The following is a 16,747-nucleotide window of genomic DNA, read 5'->3' as shown; positions in this document are numbered from 1 at the left end:
CAAAGAATTATTATCAATCAACGGAACAAGTTAACCACCCAAATGTATCTCCTAGCAATTGCTCTGACCACAAGTATTATAGCACGTAGATATTTTTTCTGCCTAGGAGGATGCAGCCATAGAGAGATGTTGAAGTTAGTAACGGATACAATGTAGCATTCGCTAGACTCTTCCCTGGTCCAAATGTAGAGGACATAGTTGTGGGCTTGCTTGGGAAGTTTACAGCTTTAGCAGGTCACAACCTTAGCATACTTTGAGAATAGTGCAAGGATGCTAATACATGGTGTTTCCTCCATAGAGAATGGTCTATTTGCCTACAAACCCTTGATATAATTGTTCTATAACAGGTATGTATTTTCAAATTTTCTAACTTTCTTACTTTTCTATGGTAGCTGTCATTTTAATTTTTGTATCGATTTTGTCTCAAATCTCAATAGGTTGTGATTTACTCTTCAACTAAGTGGATTTGAAGTACATACTCCTTTATCCACTCAATTAAGTGCAACTAGTAAGAAGCCAAAAACACAAAAACTGGTCTACATACATTGCAACCTGCACCTCTTCTCACACAAGCAAGTAGAATAAAAGGAGGGGAAAATGAGGCATCAGAATAAAGCACCACAGCATCTCAACTTGGATACTTTTGTTGCACGACTTTCCTACATCTTAACTGGCAATGAGGAGCATGAGGCTACTGCAAAGGACATATGCATAGCGAGCTTGTGAGAATGGTACTGCCACTGTTTGTGGTTTTAACTTTTATCATACCAACTTTTAATGTTGATACCCACCATGAAGAGCAATAGTATTGAATTTACAAGTCCAATTGCACCAATATAAACTATTTTCATTTATCCTTAACTTTTGGCATTCATTTACCAATTATCAGCCATTTATTAATTTGTGTATATTTTGTGCAATTATGACTCTTTTTTATATTTTAATATTATATAAATGTAAATTCATGGCTGTACACAGCCATAACAAACCTGAGTAAAAATATTTTAGCAAATTGCCAAATCCAATCTGGCAACTTCATTCAATTCCATAAGTTGCAATAAAATTCTTCAATAACCTCTAAGCAAGAGAACCAACACAATTTTCAAAACCATGGAAAGACATTAGGATGCTGCTCAAGAATATTCTTGCACGAGAACATGACATTACATACACTTATTAAACAGTGCTGACATTCATAACGGAATAGAACATGGAGAATCACCTTAAGTGCTGTTTGCTTCCGTAAAAGATCATTTAATTTGATCAAAACTGCAGTTATCCAGAATGAAATCAAGAAACCTGAATGCAAATGAATGTTCAAGTATTAGGATCCTAAATTGGTAGCACTTATTCCCAAAGTATATACCTACCAGACAGAATAAGGAATTTAACAGAATTCTCAATAATGTTTATTAATTAATGAATGCTGCAAGCAACATTATCCTAACATGATAAACTGAAGCACCAGAAAGAATGCAGCAATAATCTTTCATAACTGACAGTTGCAAAAAAATACAACCATAGTTAATTATGTTTAAAACAAAATGCATAAGGAGCTTTTGATGTGGTCTTCTGTGTTTACAAATTATTGAATGTATCGGAGTCAACATTAGTTCATTAGTTTAATGCCTTGAAGTTTATAGTGTTAGTCAAACCGGTTTAGGACCCTAATACTCAAAATATATCCAGCAGCATGCATTAAAAGGGGCCATCAAGTCAATCAGAAAGAAATCAAGTTATGGGAAGCAGCATAGAAACAAAGACATTGGTATAATAGTTCAAATTTTCTCTTCTCTATGTACAAATTATAAATGTTATGTATAACAGTTTCATGATTAACTGAATCTTGACATTGTACAAAGAAAATTCAAATCTTGCCTTGAAATACTGGGTGGGACAACTCAAGTTGATACAGGGGATTTGTTATTGTACTTGTGATTAGATAGTCAGAGACGCCAATAAGAATATGTCCAATAAACTTGCCATGGAGGAGAGAGAAAAGGTAGAAACAAAGACATTAATAAAAAGTACCCAAACTTGGTGAGCCCATATACTTTCATAGAGAGTTTCAAATAAGTAAAACCCTCGCTATTGAAAAGAACTTGCTACGTGTTTTCCATGGGCCAAATCTCCCTTTCATAGGTCCCTTGGATGCTGTCACAAGGTTTGCAGAGGATTTCATTAACATGTTTAGAAAAGGAAGAAGGTGCACAGACTTACTACCATTGCAACAAGATATTTCCTCAAGAAAGTGGATCCAACAAGTAACAAGATATTTCCTCAAGAAAGTGGATCCAACAAGTCAGAGTACATATGGCTAATGAAAATGACGGAATATCTCAAAAATTTAGAGACTGCAAGGATAGATTCCTGAAATTGATGGAAGATGTTACAAGTGGAGAAGTTCTTGAAGAAAATCATTAGCATAAATGACTTGTGATCAGATGCAACATGTAAGGTACTTCACCAATTTGTAATCCAGGGCAGGTAACTTCCAAGTCTGTGTAGAGAAGGATGTGTACCAAATTGCATTAAAGACAAGGCACAGACCATACAAATGCAGAGTACTTCATTGTAAGTTATGTAACGCAGCTGCTACAATCATGAGGTTGATGAATTATGTGTTGGGCCCATTCCAAAATGCTTGTAATATTGTTTACAGCCTGAGTGAGCGCAATGGTAAAGATGCGTATGCTCCGCGATGGAGATTATAAGATTGAATTTAAATCATGTAGGGTTGTACATCCCTTCGAACAATTTCTAAGGTTAATGGTAAAACAATCCTCTTGTGAGCTTCCACAATGTTTCACTTGGCAGTGACCAAAAAAGCTACCTTTTAATTTATCCTACTTGGATGATATTTTGGTCTTCAGCAAAATCTATGAAAGACATATGTAGTGCATTTGACTCAAGTGTTGCAACTTGCAAATGTTGACCAAGAAAAGAGTTGCAACATAAATCAGAAGATATGTGGATTTGAAAATTACCATACATCTTCCCATGCAACATGTCTCTTTTAGGTTCTTTGGTGGAGTAAAGCAGATTATTCAAGACAACTTGCATAAGTAAAATTTAAGGTTAAAAAGAAAAGGAATGCTAAAAGGTGAGATATTCAAAAAGCAATGAATTTAAGATGGGTTTGGTCCAATCGAAATCATTGGAATTTCCCAGACATAACAAGCCAATCAAAAATCTAAGCTACCCATGTGCCGTTTCAACTTTTGTCTGTAAGCAATTTTAAACGGATCTGGTCCAACTGAAATGATTATAAATTTCCAAACTTAATAGACCAATTGAAAATGTAAGCTCCCATCTTCCCTTTCAACATTGACATGTAAGCACTTATAGTTGTTAATAAATTTCTACTATAAACATGATTTATTCAATCTTCAAACTTTAGGATCCTAAAGAAACAAACCATTTTTTAAATGGTCAGTGCAACCTGTATGAGGACAAATAAAGAAACTGGATCCTAGCCATATTTAAACCTTTCAGTAATACAAGATAATAGCTACATGTTTGCCCTAAAATACAAGGACATTGTCTCTTCTATTCATGAATGGACCATAAACCTAGCAATAACTTGTGTACACAGCCTCCTACATTTATATTTCTTGAATTTGAAAGAACCTTCTTTTAAATTTTATGGTCATCTAATTTCAATCCAAACTCCATCAAGATGACTTCACTGATGGTGCTACACCCTATTACGGATTTTCAAAGTTGTGAGACTCCTTATGTCAAATTATCGGAATACAGTTTCTAGGGTTAAAGAAGATTCTCCTCATGAAATAGAGGAATACAAAATCGTGCAATTAATTTTGCAATACAAGATTTCTAGCAGAAATGAAGGTTAAAAGAAAAATGCTACAAAATATACAAAGTTAAAAACTTTACCTAATGTTCACTTCAATTAAATGAAAATCGTAGGAATGTCATCTTGATGAGGTGACAAAATGTAATGTCCCCTTGTTGAAATAGGATTTATTAATAAATAATATTAATAAATTAAAATATAAAAGAATAAATATTAAAATTAATATAATTAAAATTTAGTTTAAGTTTAATGAATGGTCAAAAGGCATGAAATGAAAAGTAGTGACTCCCTCAAACATGAGATATAAAAGGGAGAGAAGAGAACTTCATTTGAGAAAAAAAGGGAAGCATTAATGGGAAGAAGACAAGGAACTGACTCTTTCAAAGGGGCAGCAATGATGAAAGGTTGTGACCCTTTCGAAGGGTGGTAATTCTGAAAGGTTGTGACCATTAAGAAGAGATGTGACTCTCCCTTACATTGGAGGATATAAAGTGGAGAAGTTTTCATTTGATAAGGTAGGATCCAGGGAGTAGAACAAAATATCTGAAGCGTTAAAAGCAGATTTAGGAGCAGGACCTAAATCAGAATTATAAGAAAATCTGGAAGAACGATATGAACATTTATCAAAGAGATCAGAACACAAATACAAATCTGCAAACAATAATAAAGCAGGCATCGAAGGAAAAGAAGAGGAAACATTAGATCAATAATCAGAGAATCAAACCTGATGGAATAGAAAGGATTCTCATACACACATATATATATCTGAGTATATGTAGCAGATCAGATTGATATAAACAGCAGACCTGTGCATTTAAAGAGGGAAACAACATCGAATTGAATATATCCAAATTACTACAGCAGACTGAATATACATAACTTGCAATAACTCTACAAGTATATTAGGCGAGATTTAGTGTCCTCCCAAAAGGGGACGTTACAAGTGGTATTAGAGCATGTTCCTGCCAGCCTGAGGGAAATTAGTTAATGCAATTAAGTCAATGAGCTTTAGGGGCTATCGAAAGAGGAAGGAAGAAAGCCAATTACATAATATAGAGGCAATGTCCGACGGTAAAACAAAAGGAAATCCAAGTAAGAAAACAAGGCACGATGAGGAAGATCTTAAAAGCATCCAAGCAAGAGAAGAAGGGACAATAAATAAATGGAGCTTTGTGGAGGAGCCAATCTAGTAATTATGGAGCCCTTACATCCTCAAGATGTATGGTACATATTAAGCATATCTTTGAAACGTATTGGAGAAAGTTTATGACACATCAATGAGCATACGAGAGCAGAAAGATTGGGGTTAGGCCCACTTTCTGACTTGAAATGGATTAGGAGCAGAAGGATTGGGGTTAGGCCCACTTTCTGACTCGAAATGGATTAGGAGTAGAAGGATTGGGGTTAGGCCCACTTTCTAGATCAAGAGGAAAGATGGGGTTAGGCTCACTTTCTAGCTCAAGAGGAAAGATGGAGTTAGGCCCACTTTCTGGCTCAAGAAAAAAAGGAAGGATCTAACAACATGTGTATTTGCTTGTATAGTCTGTGATTGCATATATTCATGTGCATGCTCCGTGTTTGCATATATTCATGTGTATACTTCGTGTTTTTATGTGTATGCTCTGTGTTTGATTCATACTTGATATGTATTAGTGTTGATGTCTATTTTGTACACGACCAAACACTGAATAAAATACCTAAAGGTACCTTATCCTCTCTTGAGCAAAGTTTCCAGATTGCAGAAGATCTCGTCGAAGGATCAGTCGAGGCAACTCCATGGTTCTTGTATGTAGGTTCTCTACTCGTGGATAAGCTCTCTGTGGTATGATGTGATTTTTGCTGGAATCACAAGGGGACTTACACTTGATGACTGAACGTCTGATTCGCTTTGAATATTACTGGAACACAGGATTTCACTAGTCTGGATCTTGAAAAAAAAAGGAAAAGGATGAGGGCAAGGAAAGGATCTAATTCTGACACTAAGAATGTAGGAGCAATGAATAACCTTTGGTGAAATTCTAACTAAATCTTGTTTTGACATCTCAGGACCATCTCCACAAGGTTAGTGCGATCTTCGGAGAAAAGCTTTATGATGTTCGGATCATCGCTACAGGCATAGACACCATCAGGCTGATGCATGTCAGTGAAGAAGTGACAATTAGCTTAAGCTGAATGATTTCAGTTGACTACACAAGGCAAGTCTGCAATTAACAAACTGCTAGTAGTATGGATATACAAATTTCACCATCAATCAAACACATTTCTTCCACTCATCTAATAACATGAAATCAAATCTGAGAAGTATCGAGACCATGCAAATTGTTGAATCAACCCATAGATTTCACCATTTCTTCAATGAAGTTTTACAAGTCTTTTACAACAACATCTTGGCAACAATCTTTGCCTTCTCTCTCTATTCTACTCTAAGTGCTATTCTATTTGTTATAAATCATTAGCTATTATAACCTCTATCAACTAATTATTCACCTTCTAACTACTGACTAACCATTAGCCTTTACAAATGAGGAGCCAGGGCTTATATAGCGCCCTCAATACAATTCGATGGCTCAGATCAACTTGAGATCAATGGCCGAGATTTTACAATGAAAAACCTAGTTAGGGTTTATTACAACAAACTCAATTCTAGCCAATTAAATAACTGCATTATTTGGACACATGTCTTCTCTGGAATATTCGACCAATGGATAACCGGGGTAGGTACATCGAAGTTTGTGCCATTTTTGAGGAGTCAAGTACATTGAATCTGGACACGCTGAGGTGGACCAATCCGACTAGAGGAGTGATGACTGGGATGCCACCTTGTCTGACACTTGCAACTTGGTAGATATTCAATTTGATGATGCTGAGAGGCTAACTTTAGTTAACTCTTCTGGAACTGTCTACTTCTCCAACAGATCCTTGCTCTGACCTCCTTTGTCTTTGATGTGCAGGATGGATGGTGTACCTTTCCTTGGAATGCTGGACTAGAAGATGTCGTCCCTGATGATGCTAGACAAGAGAAGGTCGTCCTTGTTGATGTTGGACTGGAGAAGGTCGTCCTTGTCTTGGTCTGGTCTTGTGGAGGTCGTCCTTGATCTGGCCTGGTCTTCTTTCATCTGCAAGACAAACCACAAGATGATTAAGGACACATAATATATTTATTCTAACATAGCATTTTATACCTTAAATCACCAACAAGAAGACATCAAAATGAAGTTTGTTCAAGATTCTTTCCAGGGACAGGGCCTATAAGAATTTCGCCCTGGACCCTCTGAAAGGGTCAGGAGCGAAATTTGCATTCCTGGCTCAAATTGTTCTCATTTTGCAACCGTACTTGCTTAGATACATGCCCAAGGACGCCCTCATTCTCAACCAACAACAATCTTGATGCAAATTTGGGGCAAAAGAGAGGTTTTTAAGAATTTCGCTCTGGACCCTTTGGAAGGGTCAGAAGCGAAATTCACTTTTTGCTTGCCTATTCACACTAAATTTCACTTTCTTCACTTCACTCCATCTGGACTCCCTCATATTGAATCCACTTCTCAACTTGGCAACATTGGTTTGATCTTCACAAGGTCCAAAAAAGAGAATTCGCTCAAAAAACTAGCTAGGGACAGGACCTATCCAGAATTTCGCTCTGGACCCTTTGGAAGGGTCAGGAGCGAAATTCTCATTCTAGCTCAAAATTCACACTTTTGATGGTCAAACATCTTTCCAAGGCATTCCAAATAGCTTCTCTCACCCTAGTCTAGGCCTGACTTAGCACAAAACTTGGAGAAAAGGATAGTTTTAGTGTTTTTCGCTCTGGACCCTTTGGAAGGGTCAGGAGCGATTTTCAAGTTTTGAGCATGTTCCTCCATCCTTTCAACTTCAATTCACCTCCAAGACTAAGGACACATTGCCTCACTCCTATCTAGGCCATAAAAAATCAAAATTTTAACTTGTCTTGCAAAGAAAGTAGGTGATCCTAGGATTTTCGCTCTGGACCCTTTGGAAGGGTCAGGAGCGAAATTCTCATTCTAGCTCAAAATTCACACTTTTGATGGTCAAACATCTTTCCAAGGCATTCCAAATAGCTTCTCTCACCCTAGTCTAGGCCTGACTTAGCACAAGATTTGGAGAAAAGGATAGTTTTAGTGTTTTTCGCTCTGGACCCTTTGGAAGGGTCAGGAGCGATTTTCAAGTTTTGAGCATGTTCCTCCATCCTTTCAACTTCAATTCACCTCCAAGACTAAGGACACATTGCCTCACTCCTATCTAGGCCATAAAAAATCAAAATTTTAACTTGTCTTGCAAAGAAAGTAGGTGATCCTAGGATTTTCGCTCTGGACCCTTTGGAAGGGTCAGGAGCGAAATCCTTGGTTTGGGCTAATTTCCATCATTTTTCAACACCAATTAACTTCAAAAGGCAAGAACATGACTCCTCGCACCCATCCAAGCCATGAAAACCTAACGTTTGACTAGACTTGCAAGGAAAATAGGTGGTTTTAAGATTTTCGCTCTGGACCCTTTGGAAGGGTCAGGAGCGAAAATCACTTTTTGGCTCAATTCCTTCAAGCTTGATAATTATTGCTAAGTCAAAGTCATTCCCGAGGACCTCTCCCATCAAAACTCGCCCTAGTCAGCACTTGGCTTGGCACAAAATTGGGAAAAAAGGTGATTTTAGAGAAAATTCGCTCTGGACCCTTTGGAAGGGTTAGGAGCGAAAATCACTTTTTGGCTCAATTCCTTCAAACTTGATAATTATTGACCATTCAAGGACATGCCTATAGACACCTCTAATCTTGACCCATACTAGACTTGGCATAAATTTGAGGGAAAAGATAGGTTTTGAGAAAATTCGCTCTGGACCCTTTGAAAGGGTCAAGAGCGAAAATCTCACTCTTGACCAAAAATCATCATTCTTTCAACTTGAAATCTCATCTCTCTTCGCCCTAGGAACAAGGTTTTAAGCTCAAGCAAGGTAAAAAAATATAGGCTTGTAAGGAATTTTGCCCTGGACCCTTTGGAAGGGTCAGGAGCGAAATTTTCTTCCTTGGCTAAAACACTCATTCCTCAACTTTTTTAAACGTCCTTAAGGATTTCAATATGCCCATTCGCCCTTTCAACATGCCTTGGACATCAAAATTTGGCCAAATAAGGAAAGAAATGAGGTCTAGGAGGATTTTCGCTCTAGACCCTTTGGAAGGGTCAGGTGCGAAAATCTCATTCTTGGCTTGATTCTCCATTTCTTCAACTCCAATCCACTCTAGAAAACAACTAGACATCATTCTTCACCCAAGGGATAAGGTCTTAAGCCAAAACAAGGTCAAAAGAATAAGCTTGCAAGGAATTTCGCTCTGGACCCTTTGGAGGGGTCAAGAGCGAAATTCACCTTCTTGGCTAGAATCCTTCATTTTTTCAAAGCTCTCACACATTTCCAAAGTCCAAACACGTCCATCCTTCCTTTCAAGATGCTCTGCAAATCAAAATTTGGTCAAACTAGGGAGGAAATGAGCTTTAGGAAGATTTTCGCTCTGGACCCTTTGAAAGGGTCAGGAGCGAAAATCTCATTCTAGGCTTGATCACTCACTTTTCCAACTTCAAACCATCTCAAGAAGCAAACTTAGATCATTTTCCACCTAAGGGACAAGGTTTCAAGCTCAAACAAGGTAGCAAATGAAGTTTATGATGAATTTCGCTCTGGACCCTTTGGAAGGGTCAGGAGCGAAATTCTCTTTTAGGCTAAAATCTTGCTCTTCAAAATCATCCAACTCCATCTCAAGGCAAGAACATACCAATTCATTCCCCAACATGCCCTAGAAACCAACACTTAGTCAAAATTTGAAAGGAAATGAGAGCTACAAAGATTTTCGCTCTGGACCCTTTGGAAGGGTCAGGAGCGAAAATCATGTTTTGGTTTGGATCCTTGACTTTTCCTATTTTCATCCTCTTTGGGAGGCAAACATAGATCCTTCTTCATGCATCTCCACCTTATTCTTGACTCTTGCTAAAGGAAAAATGAGTGTTTTCAAGAATTTCGCTCTGGACCCTCTGGAAGGGTCAGGAGCGAAATTCATCTTCTTGACTAAAATCCTTCATCTTTCAATCTTGACAAGGCTAGAACATTCAAAAATACCTTCAAACATGCCTTAGGAACTAGAAATTTGGCCTTGGTAAGTGAGAATTTGAGGTCTTCAAGGATTTTCGCTCTGGACCCTTTGGAAGGGTCAGGAGAGAAATCCCTATTCTTGGCCAAGATCCTGACTTCATTTTCACATTTCTTCATTCAAACAAGCGTTTTTACCTTCATTCAAGCCTGGGAATGCGTTAGTTCTAGGTTTTGGTCAAAGTAGAATGTCTTATGGAGAATTTCGCTCTGGACCCTTTGGAAGGGTCAGGAGCGAAATTTGACATTTTGGTCTCTCCATCAGGATCATTTTATGGAATATAACATTTAAGTATAAGGAAATGTCACTTATACTTTAAGTTATATTCCATATATACTGTCAGGATGTTTGAGAGTGGTTTCGGACCTCCAAGAGTTATATTGCAAAATCTAGTTTTTGGAGGATTCTTCAGTTTTCCAGACTTAGTCAAATTTCAGGATCAGGCCATTCCAGACTTAGCCAAATTTCAGGATCAAGACATTCCAGACTTAGCCAAATTTCAGGGCATTTGAAGATCAAGATGACATTCCAAACTTCATCACTCACCAACTTGACCTAGCTTGGACCTTCAAGAATGATACTCACTCACCAAGCAAGACACAATTAGCAACAAAGGCAAAACCAGGCCCTAAGGAAGACTCTCAAAGAAACCCTAATTCTCGGGCCCCAAAGACTCACCTCGGCTCAAGCAGAGCCTACCATCCTAGTGATCCCCCTGGCGACACTCGAAAAGCAAAGGCTAAAAGACAAAACCCTAAAAGACCTAGAAAACACACCCCAGAAGGCAAAAAGCAAGGGTCCCCATTTGCAATGGGGCGATGTGTGAATACGTCACAACAATTAGATATGTGAATAACTAGAAAGACATAAGTTGCAATTGAGGTCATAGATGTGTGCCATGCTTCTAATCCTCGTCTTAATATATGTTAAGATCACCCATGCTTTAACACAGAGATATCCATAGTATGGTGCAAGCGTTGGGTCAACCAATATAAAAGAAGAAATACCGATCTCCAAGGGTTGATTTATTCAGTTCTTATAAACCTACATTGCTTGAGGACAAGCAATTTTGGGAAGGGTGGACTGTAATGTCCCCTTGTTGAAATAGGATTTATTAATAAATAATATTAATAAATTAAAATATAAAAGAATAAAAATTAAAATTAATATAATTAAAATTTAGTTAAGTTTAATGAATGGTCAAAAGGCATGAAATGAAAAGTTGTGACTCCCTCAAACATGAGATATAAAAGGAAGAGAAGAGAACTTCATTTAAAAAAAAAAGGAAGCATTAATGGGAAGAAGACAAGGAACTGACTCTTTCAAAGGGGCAGCAATGATGAAAGGTTGTGAAAGGTTGTGACCCTTTCGAAGGGTGGTAATTGTGAAGGTTGTGACCATTAAGAAGAGGTGTGACTCTCCCTTGCATTGGAGGATATAAAGTGGAGAAGTTTTCATTTGACAAGGTAGGATCCAGGGAGTAGAACAAAATATCTAAAGCGTTAAAAGCAGATTTAGGAGCAGACCTAAATCAGAATTATAAGAAGATCTGGAAGAATCAAAGAGATCAGAACACAAATACAAATCTGCAAACAATAATAAAGCAGGCCTGAATCAGACCTGATGGAATAGAAAGGATTCTCATACACACATATATATATCTGAGTATAGGTAGCAGATCAGATTGATATAAACCGCAGACCTGTGCATTTAAAGAGGGAAACAACATCGAATTGAATCTGTCCAAATTACTACAGCAGACTGAATATACATAACTTGCAATAACTCTACAAGTATATTAGGCAAGATTTTCTGTCCTCCCAAAAGGGGGCATTACACAAAACCCACGTACAACCATACCTGGGTTAATAATTAGGATCTCATCTTTGTAAGGTGGAAATACCCCTTTGTAACCATACCTGGGTTAATATTTAGGATCTCGTCTTTGTAAGGTGGAAATACCCATTTGTAACCATCTTAGTCAGGTGGCAAAAATATATGTTCAACCAGACCTCAGTATAAATTAATTAATTTATGACTTTTGGCTTGGCTATGTTAGTCTACCGAAAGGGGTACAAGCAGAAAAGATTTCCAAGAATAAGAAAGTAGTGAATTCTTTGAAAATAAAGAAAAATATTTGAGACTGTGTTTGCCTATTCTACCAAGTGCTGTAAGTGTCAAAATATAAACCTGAAAATAAGGTTAAAACAAAAATTTGCAGCAGATATTAAAGTGAGAAAAATGAGTTACATTTGACTCAAGTGTTGCAACTTACAAATGCTGACCAAGAAAGAAGTTGCAATCTAAATCAGAAAATATGTGGATTTACAAATCATCATACATCCTCTCATGCAACACGTCTCTTTTAGGTTTTTTGGTGGAGTAAAGCAGATTATTCAAGGCAACTTGCATAAGTAGAATTTAAGTTATAAACGAAAAGGAATACTATAAGGTGCGATATTCAAAACGCATTGAATTTAAGATGGGTTTGGTCCAATTTAAATCATTGGACTTTCCCGAACATAACGGGCCAATTGAAAATCTAAGCTACCCATTCGCCCTTTCAACTTTTCTGTGTCAGCACTTTAAAAAGGATCTGGTTTGACTGATATGATTAAAAATTCCCAAACTTAATAGACGAATTGAAAATTTAAGCTACCATCTTCCCTTTCAACATTGAGAAGTGAGCACTTATAGTTGTTAATAAAATTCTACTATAACCTTGATTTATTCAATCTTTAAACTTTAGGATTCTAAAGAACCAAATCATTTTTAAATGTTTAGTGCAGCCTACATGAGGACAAATAAAGTCACTGGATTCAAGCCATATTTAAACCTTTCAGTAATACAAGATAATAACTACATGTTTGCCCTGAAATACAAGGACATTGTCTCTGCTATTCATGAATGGACCATAATCCTGGCAATAACTTGTGTACACAACCTCCTACGTTTATATTTCTTGAATTTGAAAGAACCTTCTTTCAAATTCTATAGTCATCTAATTTCAAGCCAAATTCTATAGTCATCTAATTTCAAGCCAAACTCCATCAAGATGACTTCACTGATGGTGCTATACCGGATACCCTATTATGCATTTTCAAAGATGTGAGACTCCTTATGTCAACTTATCGGAATGCATTTTCGAGGGTTAAAGGAGATTGTCCTCATGAAATATAGGAATACAAAATCGTGTAATTGAGGTTTCAATACAAGATTTCTAGCAGAAATGAAGGTTAAAAGAAAAATGCTATAAAATATACAGTGTTAGAAAATTTACAGAATGTTCACTTCAATTAAATGAAAACCGTGGGAATGTCATCTTAATGAGGTGACAAAACACACGTACAACCATACCTGGATTACAATTTAGTAAGTATCTTAGTCAGGTGGCAAAAAAATATGTTCAACCAGACCTCGATATATGTTAATTTATTACTTTTTGCTTCACTATATTAGTGTACCGAAAAGGGTACAAGCAGAAAAGATTTCCAAGAATAAGAGGAAGTAGTAGTGAATTCTTTAAAAATAAAGATAAATATTTGTAACTGCGTTTACCTAATCTACCAAGTAATGTGAATGATCAAAATATAATCCTGAAAATGAGGTTAAAACAAGAATTTGCAGCAGAAATGAAAGTGGAAAAAAATAAGTTAAATTAAACAAACCTTGCAGATGTTGGCGAACGAAGATGATGAAGAGTAAAAGCGAGAAGGGCAAGACCTGCTCAATCCATCTGGCCAGCTGCTGAATCTCATATCTCTGAGAACCAGTGTTGTTATTATTATTACTACTAGTATTATTAGCACCATTAATATCACCATCACTCCTATCCCTTCTGGCGGCCACATCGGCAGCAGTAGATAAAGATGGCATCGAGGTTAGCGCAGTCTCAATTCCATTGGTCTGCAAAGAAGAGGTCGCGGGTTCGAACCCTTGCTCTCCGCGGGAATCATAATCATTTCCGCTCCCATGCTCCTCCGCCTCACCTGAACTGAAAATCCTAATGGAGACCTCCGCAGCCCCTACCTCATCAGCAGCCCTCCCCGCCACGTCATCTCCCCTGCTGAAACCCCTGAAAAGGAGTCCGCCGTTGGCCGAGTTCGAGCCTGTCTCCGAACGCCGGGAGAAGTCCAATAAAGATGAGATTGGTGACTGTATCGCACCTGCCAGAGAGAAGGGCAAGCCATATCTTCTAAAGCTTTCCATGACCCCTACTAAACCTCACAATAATTGCACACTGCCTAATTTTCAATTTTTTCCCTCTCAGTGAAAAGCCTTAACCATGTACCTTTCCTGCAATCTGCTGCTATGGCGATTCTGTAATGGTGGGTTATTTGCGGCTTTCAAGATTTATATATTTGTTTTTCAATGGCTCTGCTCGTTCGGCTCCCACCAACCAAAGATCAAATGGTGGGAAATACGTGCTCCCCCTTCTTCTCCATATATTGTGAGGAGTAATTTGTCGTGTGGGCTCCTACTTCACCGTGCCCCTTTAAATCTTTCCGCCTGAATGTGAGTGATGAGGTCTGGTTTTTCCTTTTGTCTGTCAGCAGTCAAGTTTAAAGTCTGTTTCCGCATTCCGAGCACCTGCAAATGTTAAACGAGGATCGAGGTCATTGTTTCAGAAAAGACACCTGCTTATATTTAATTCTCTGTCTAGAGTTATTGACGGAGTCGACCCAATCGAGGAAAGTGCTTAGTTTGAAGTTAACAAAAATAATAAAGGAGATCTCTCCAAAGTTGAGCAGGTCCAATTCTTGTTTGGAGCATTAAAATAAATTATTATTGTTTTTTGTATTGATTTAAATTAAATTGGATGAATTTGTAGTTTGTTTTTATTAAGAAAGCAGCAAGAATTAAGGTGCTGATCTTAAATACAACAGCCATCAGCAGTAAAAGAACAACAAATTAGGGGAGCAAAAGAATAAAGTCACACGATTGATAAGATGGATTTGTAGTTTTTTAATCAAGTATGGTTTTGTATTTTTTTAATTTAAGATTAACTGGTATTTTATATTTTAAATAATTTATGTAAAATACATAAAGAGATATCAAATTTGGAAGTATATAATGTTCATAAATAATAATTATTTGTGCTTTTTTGTTTTTGTTTTTTTACAGGCATGCAGGCCTAGTGGATGAGGGTTGTAAATACTTCAATTGCATGAGTGGTTCTCATGAAATTATGCCTACAATGGTCATTACATGTGAATTGTTGAATTTCTTGGTTGTGTTGGCTATCTTGAGGAAACCCTAAACTTTCTAATCAAGATACTGATAAAACCTGGCATGCTTGTTTGGATGTGTTTGATTGCTGCTTGTAAATCACATAAGAATATAGAGTTAGGAGAGCTTATGGCAATGCTTCTATTTGAGTTGGATTCAAAAAATTATGCATCTCATGTTCTTCTGTCAAATACTTACGCAGAAGCAGGTAGATGGGTTGAGCTTCAAAATGTAAGAAAAATGACGAAAGACAAAGAGATTAAAAAGACACCTGGATGTAGTTGGATTGAGGTTCATAAGATGGTACATGTTCTTTTTGTAGGAGATAGATCACACCCACAAACACCAGAAATGTATGCAAAGTTGGAGAAATTGTCCTATGAGATAAAAGCAGTAGGGTATATTCTCGATTCAAGACTTGTGTTAAATGATATAGAGGAGGAGGAGATGGAAATATTTTGTAACTTATTTAAGAGATAAGGTAGCCACAAGTCGACTACTTGTAAAAAAATACACGCTATAAGGAAGGGCCATAACAGGTGAATATGTACAAAATGGGTTTGTTGAGAAAGGCATGGAAATTTTCAAGCAAATTCAGTTGGCAAGTGTGAAGATGAATGCATCAAGCTTTTCCAGCATGTGCCAAAATGGAAGCATTGCAATAGAGTATGAAGTTACATACTTGAAAATAATCAAAGGTGGATTTTTATCATATGTAGTAGTTGTGATTGTGCTAATAGATATGTTTGCAAAGTGTGGGAGGGTTCAATATGCGCCTAAATTGTTTAACAAAATGTGTCAAGGAAACGTGATCTCATTGAATTCGGTGATAACGAGATATACACAAAATAAGCTTGCTAGAAAATCAATGGAGCTATTTAACCAAATGCAACTGGAAGATGTAAATCCAAACTCAACAACCTTTGCCAAAATCCTTTCAGCCTATCCCAAAGTTGGAGCTCTAGAATAGGATAGGGATATCCACACAAAAATAATCGAGTCTAGAATTCTCTCTGATGTTGTAATCATGACTGCGGTGATAAACACTTCTGAAAAATGTGGAAGCATGCATGAGGTACATGAATTATTTGACAAATGCCTCAACAAAATGTACAATCATTGTTGGATATGCACAAAACGGTCTCCTTGGACAAGCTTTAGATATTTTTAAGCAAATGCAATTGGTAGGGGTAAATCCTGACTCATCAACTTTAGCTAGCATCCTTCTAACTTGTGCCAAACTTGGAGCTTTGGAACGGAGTATAGAGATCCATCAAAAAATAATCAAAAGTGTTTTTCTGCTAGATGTTGTGGTTGTGAATACCTTCATTGACATGTATGCAATGTGTGGAAGCATGTGGAAAGCACACAAGTTGTTTAACAAAATGCATAACACAAACTTGGTCTCATGATTTGCTATGATTGCAGGATATGCAATGCATAGCTATGCAAAGATGTCATCAAACTTTTTGAACTCATGAAGCATTATGGAACCAACCTTGACCATGTAAGCTTTGTTTGTGGTTTTTTTGCACACGGCCATGCAATTCTA

The 16,747-nt window shown here is 37.2% G+C and overlaps 1 protein-coding gene across 3 annotated transcripts in view; it reads right to left on the bottom strand.

Moving 5' to 3' along the window:
• Window positions 1–14,727, bottom strand: part of LOC131048650 (uncharacterized) — a 66,358-nt gene extending 51,631 nt beyond the window's left edge. For 2 of the 3 annotated variants that reach the window (XM_057982688.2, XM_057982689.2), the window contains exons 1-2: window positions 13,635–14,727; window positions 1,223–1,299 (exon numbers count right to left, since the gene is read on the bottom strand). In XM_057982688.2, coding sequence (XP_057838671.1) covers window positions 1,223–1,299; window positions 13,635–14,175 — 618 coding nt within the window. In that variant the 5' untranslated portion in view covers window positions 14,176–14,727. The remainder of the gene's footprint in view (window positions 1–1,222; window positions 1,300–13,634) is intronic. The other variant, XM_057982687.2, reaches the window with a different exon arrangement.
• Window positions 14,728–16,747: the final 2,020 nt, after the last annotated feature.

This window comes from Cryptomeria japonica, chromosome 1 (assembly GCF_030272615.1).
Source record: "Cryptomeria japonica chromosome 1, Sugi_1.0, whole genome shotgun sequence".
Classification (NCBI taxonomy): Eukaryota; Viridiplantae; Streptophyta; class Pinopsida; order Cupressales; family Cupressaceae; genus Cryptomeria; species Cryptomeria japonica.
Note: the sequence above shows the minus strand (reverse complement) of the source record. Positions and strands in the feature narration are given on the sequence as shown.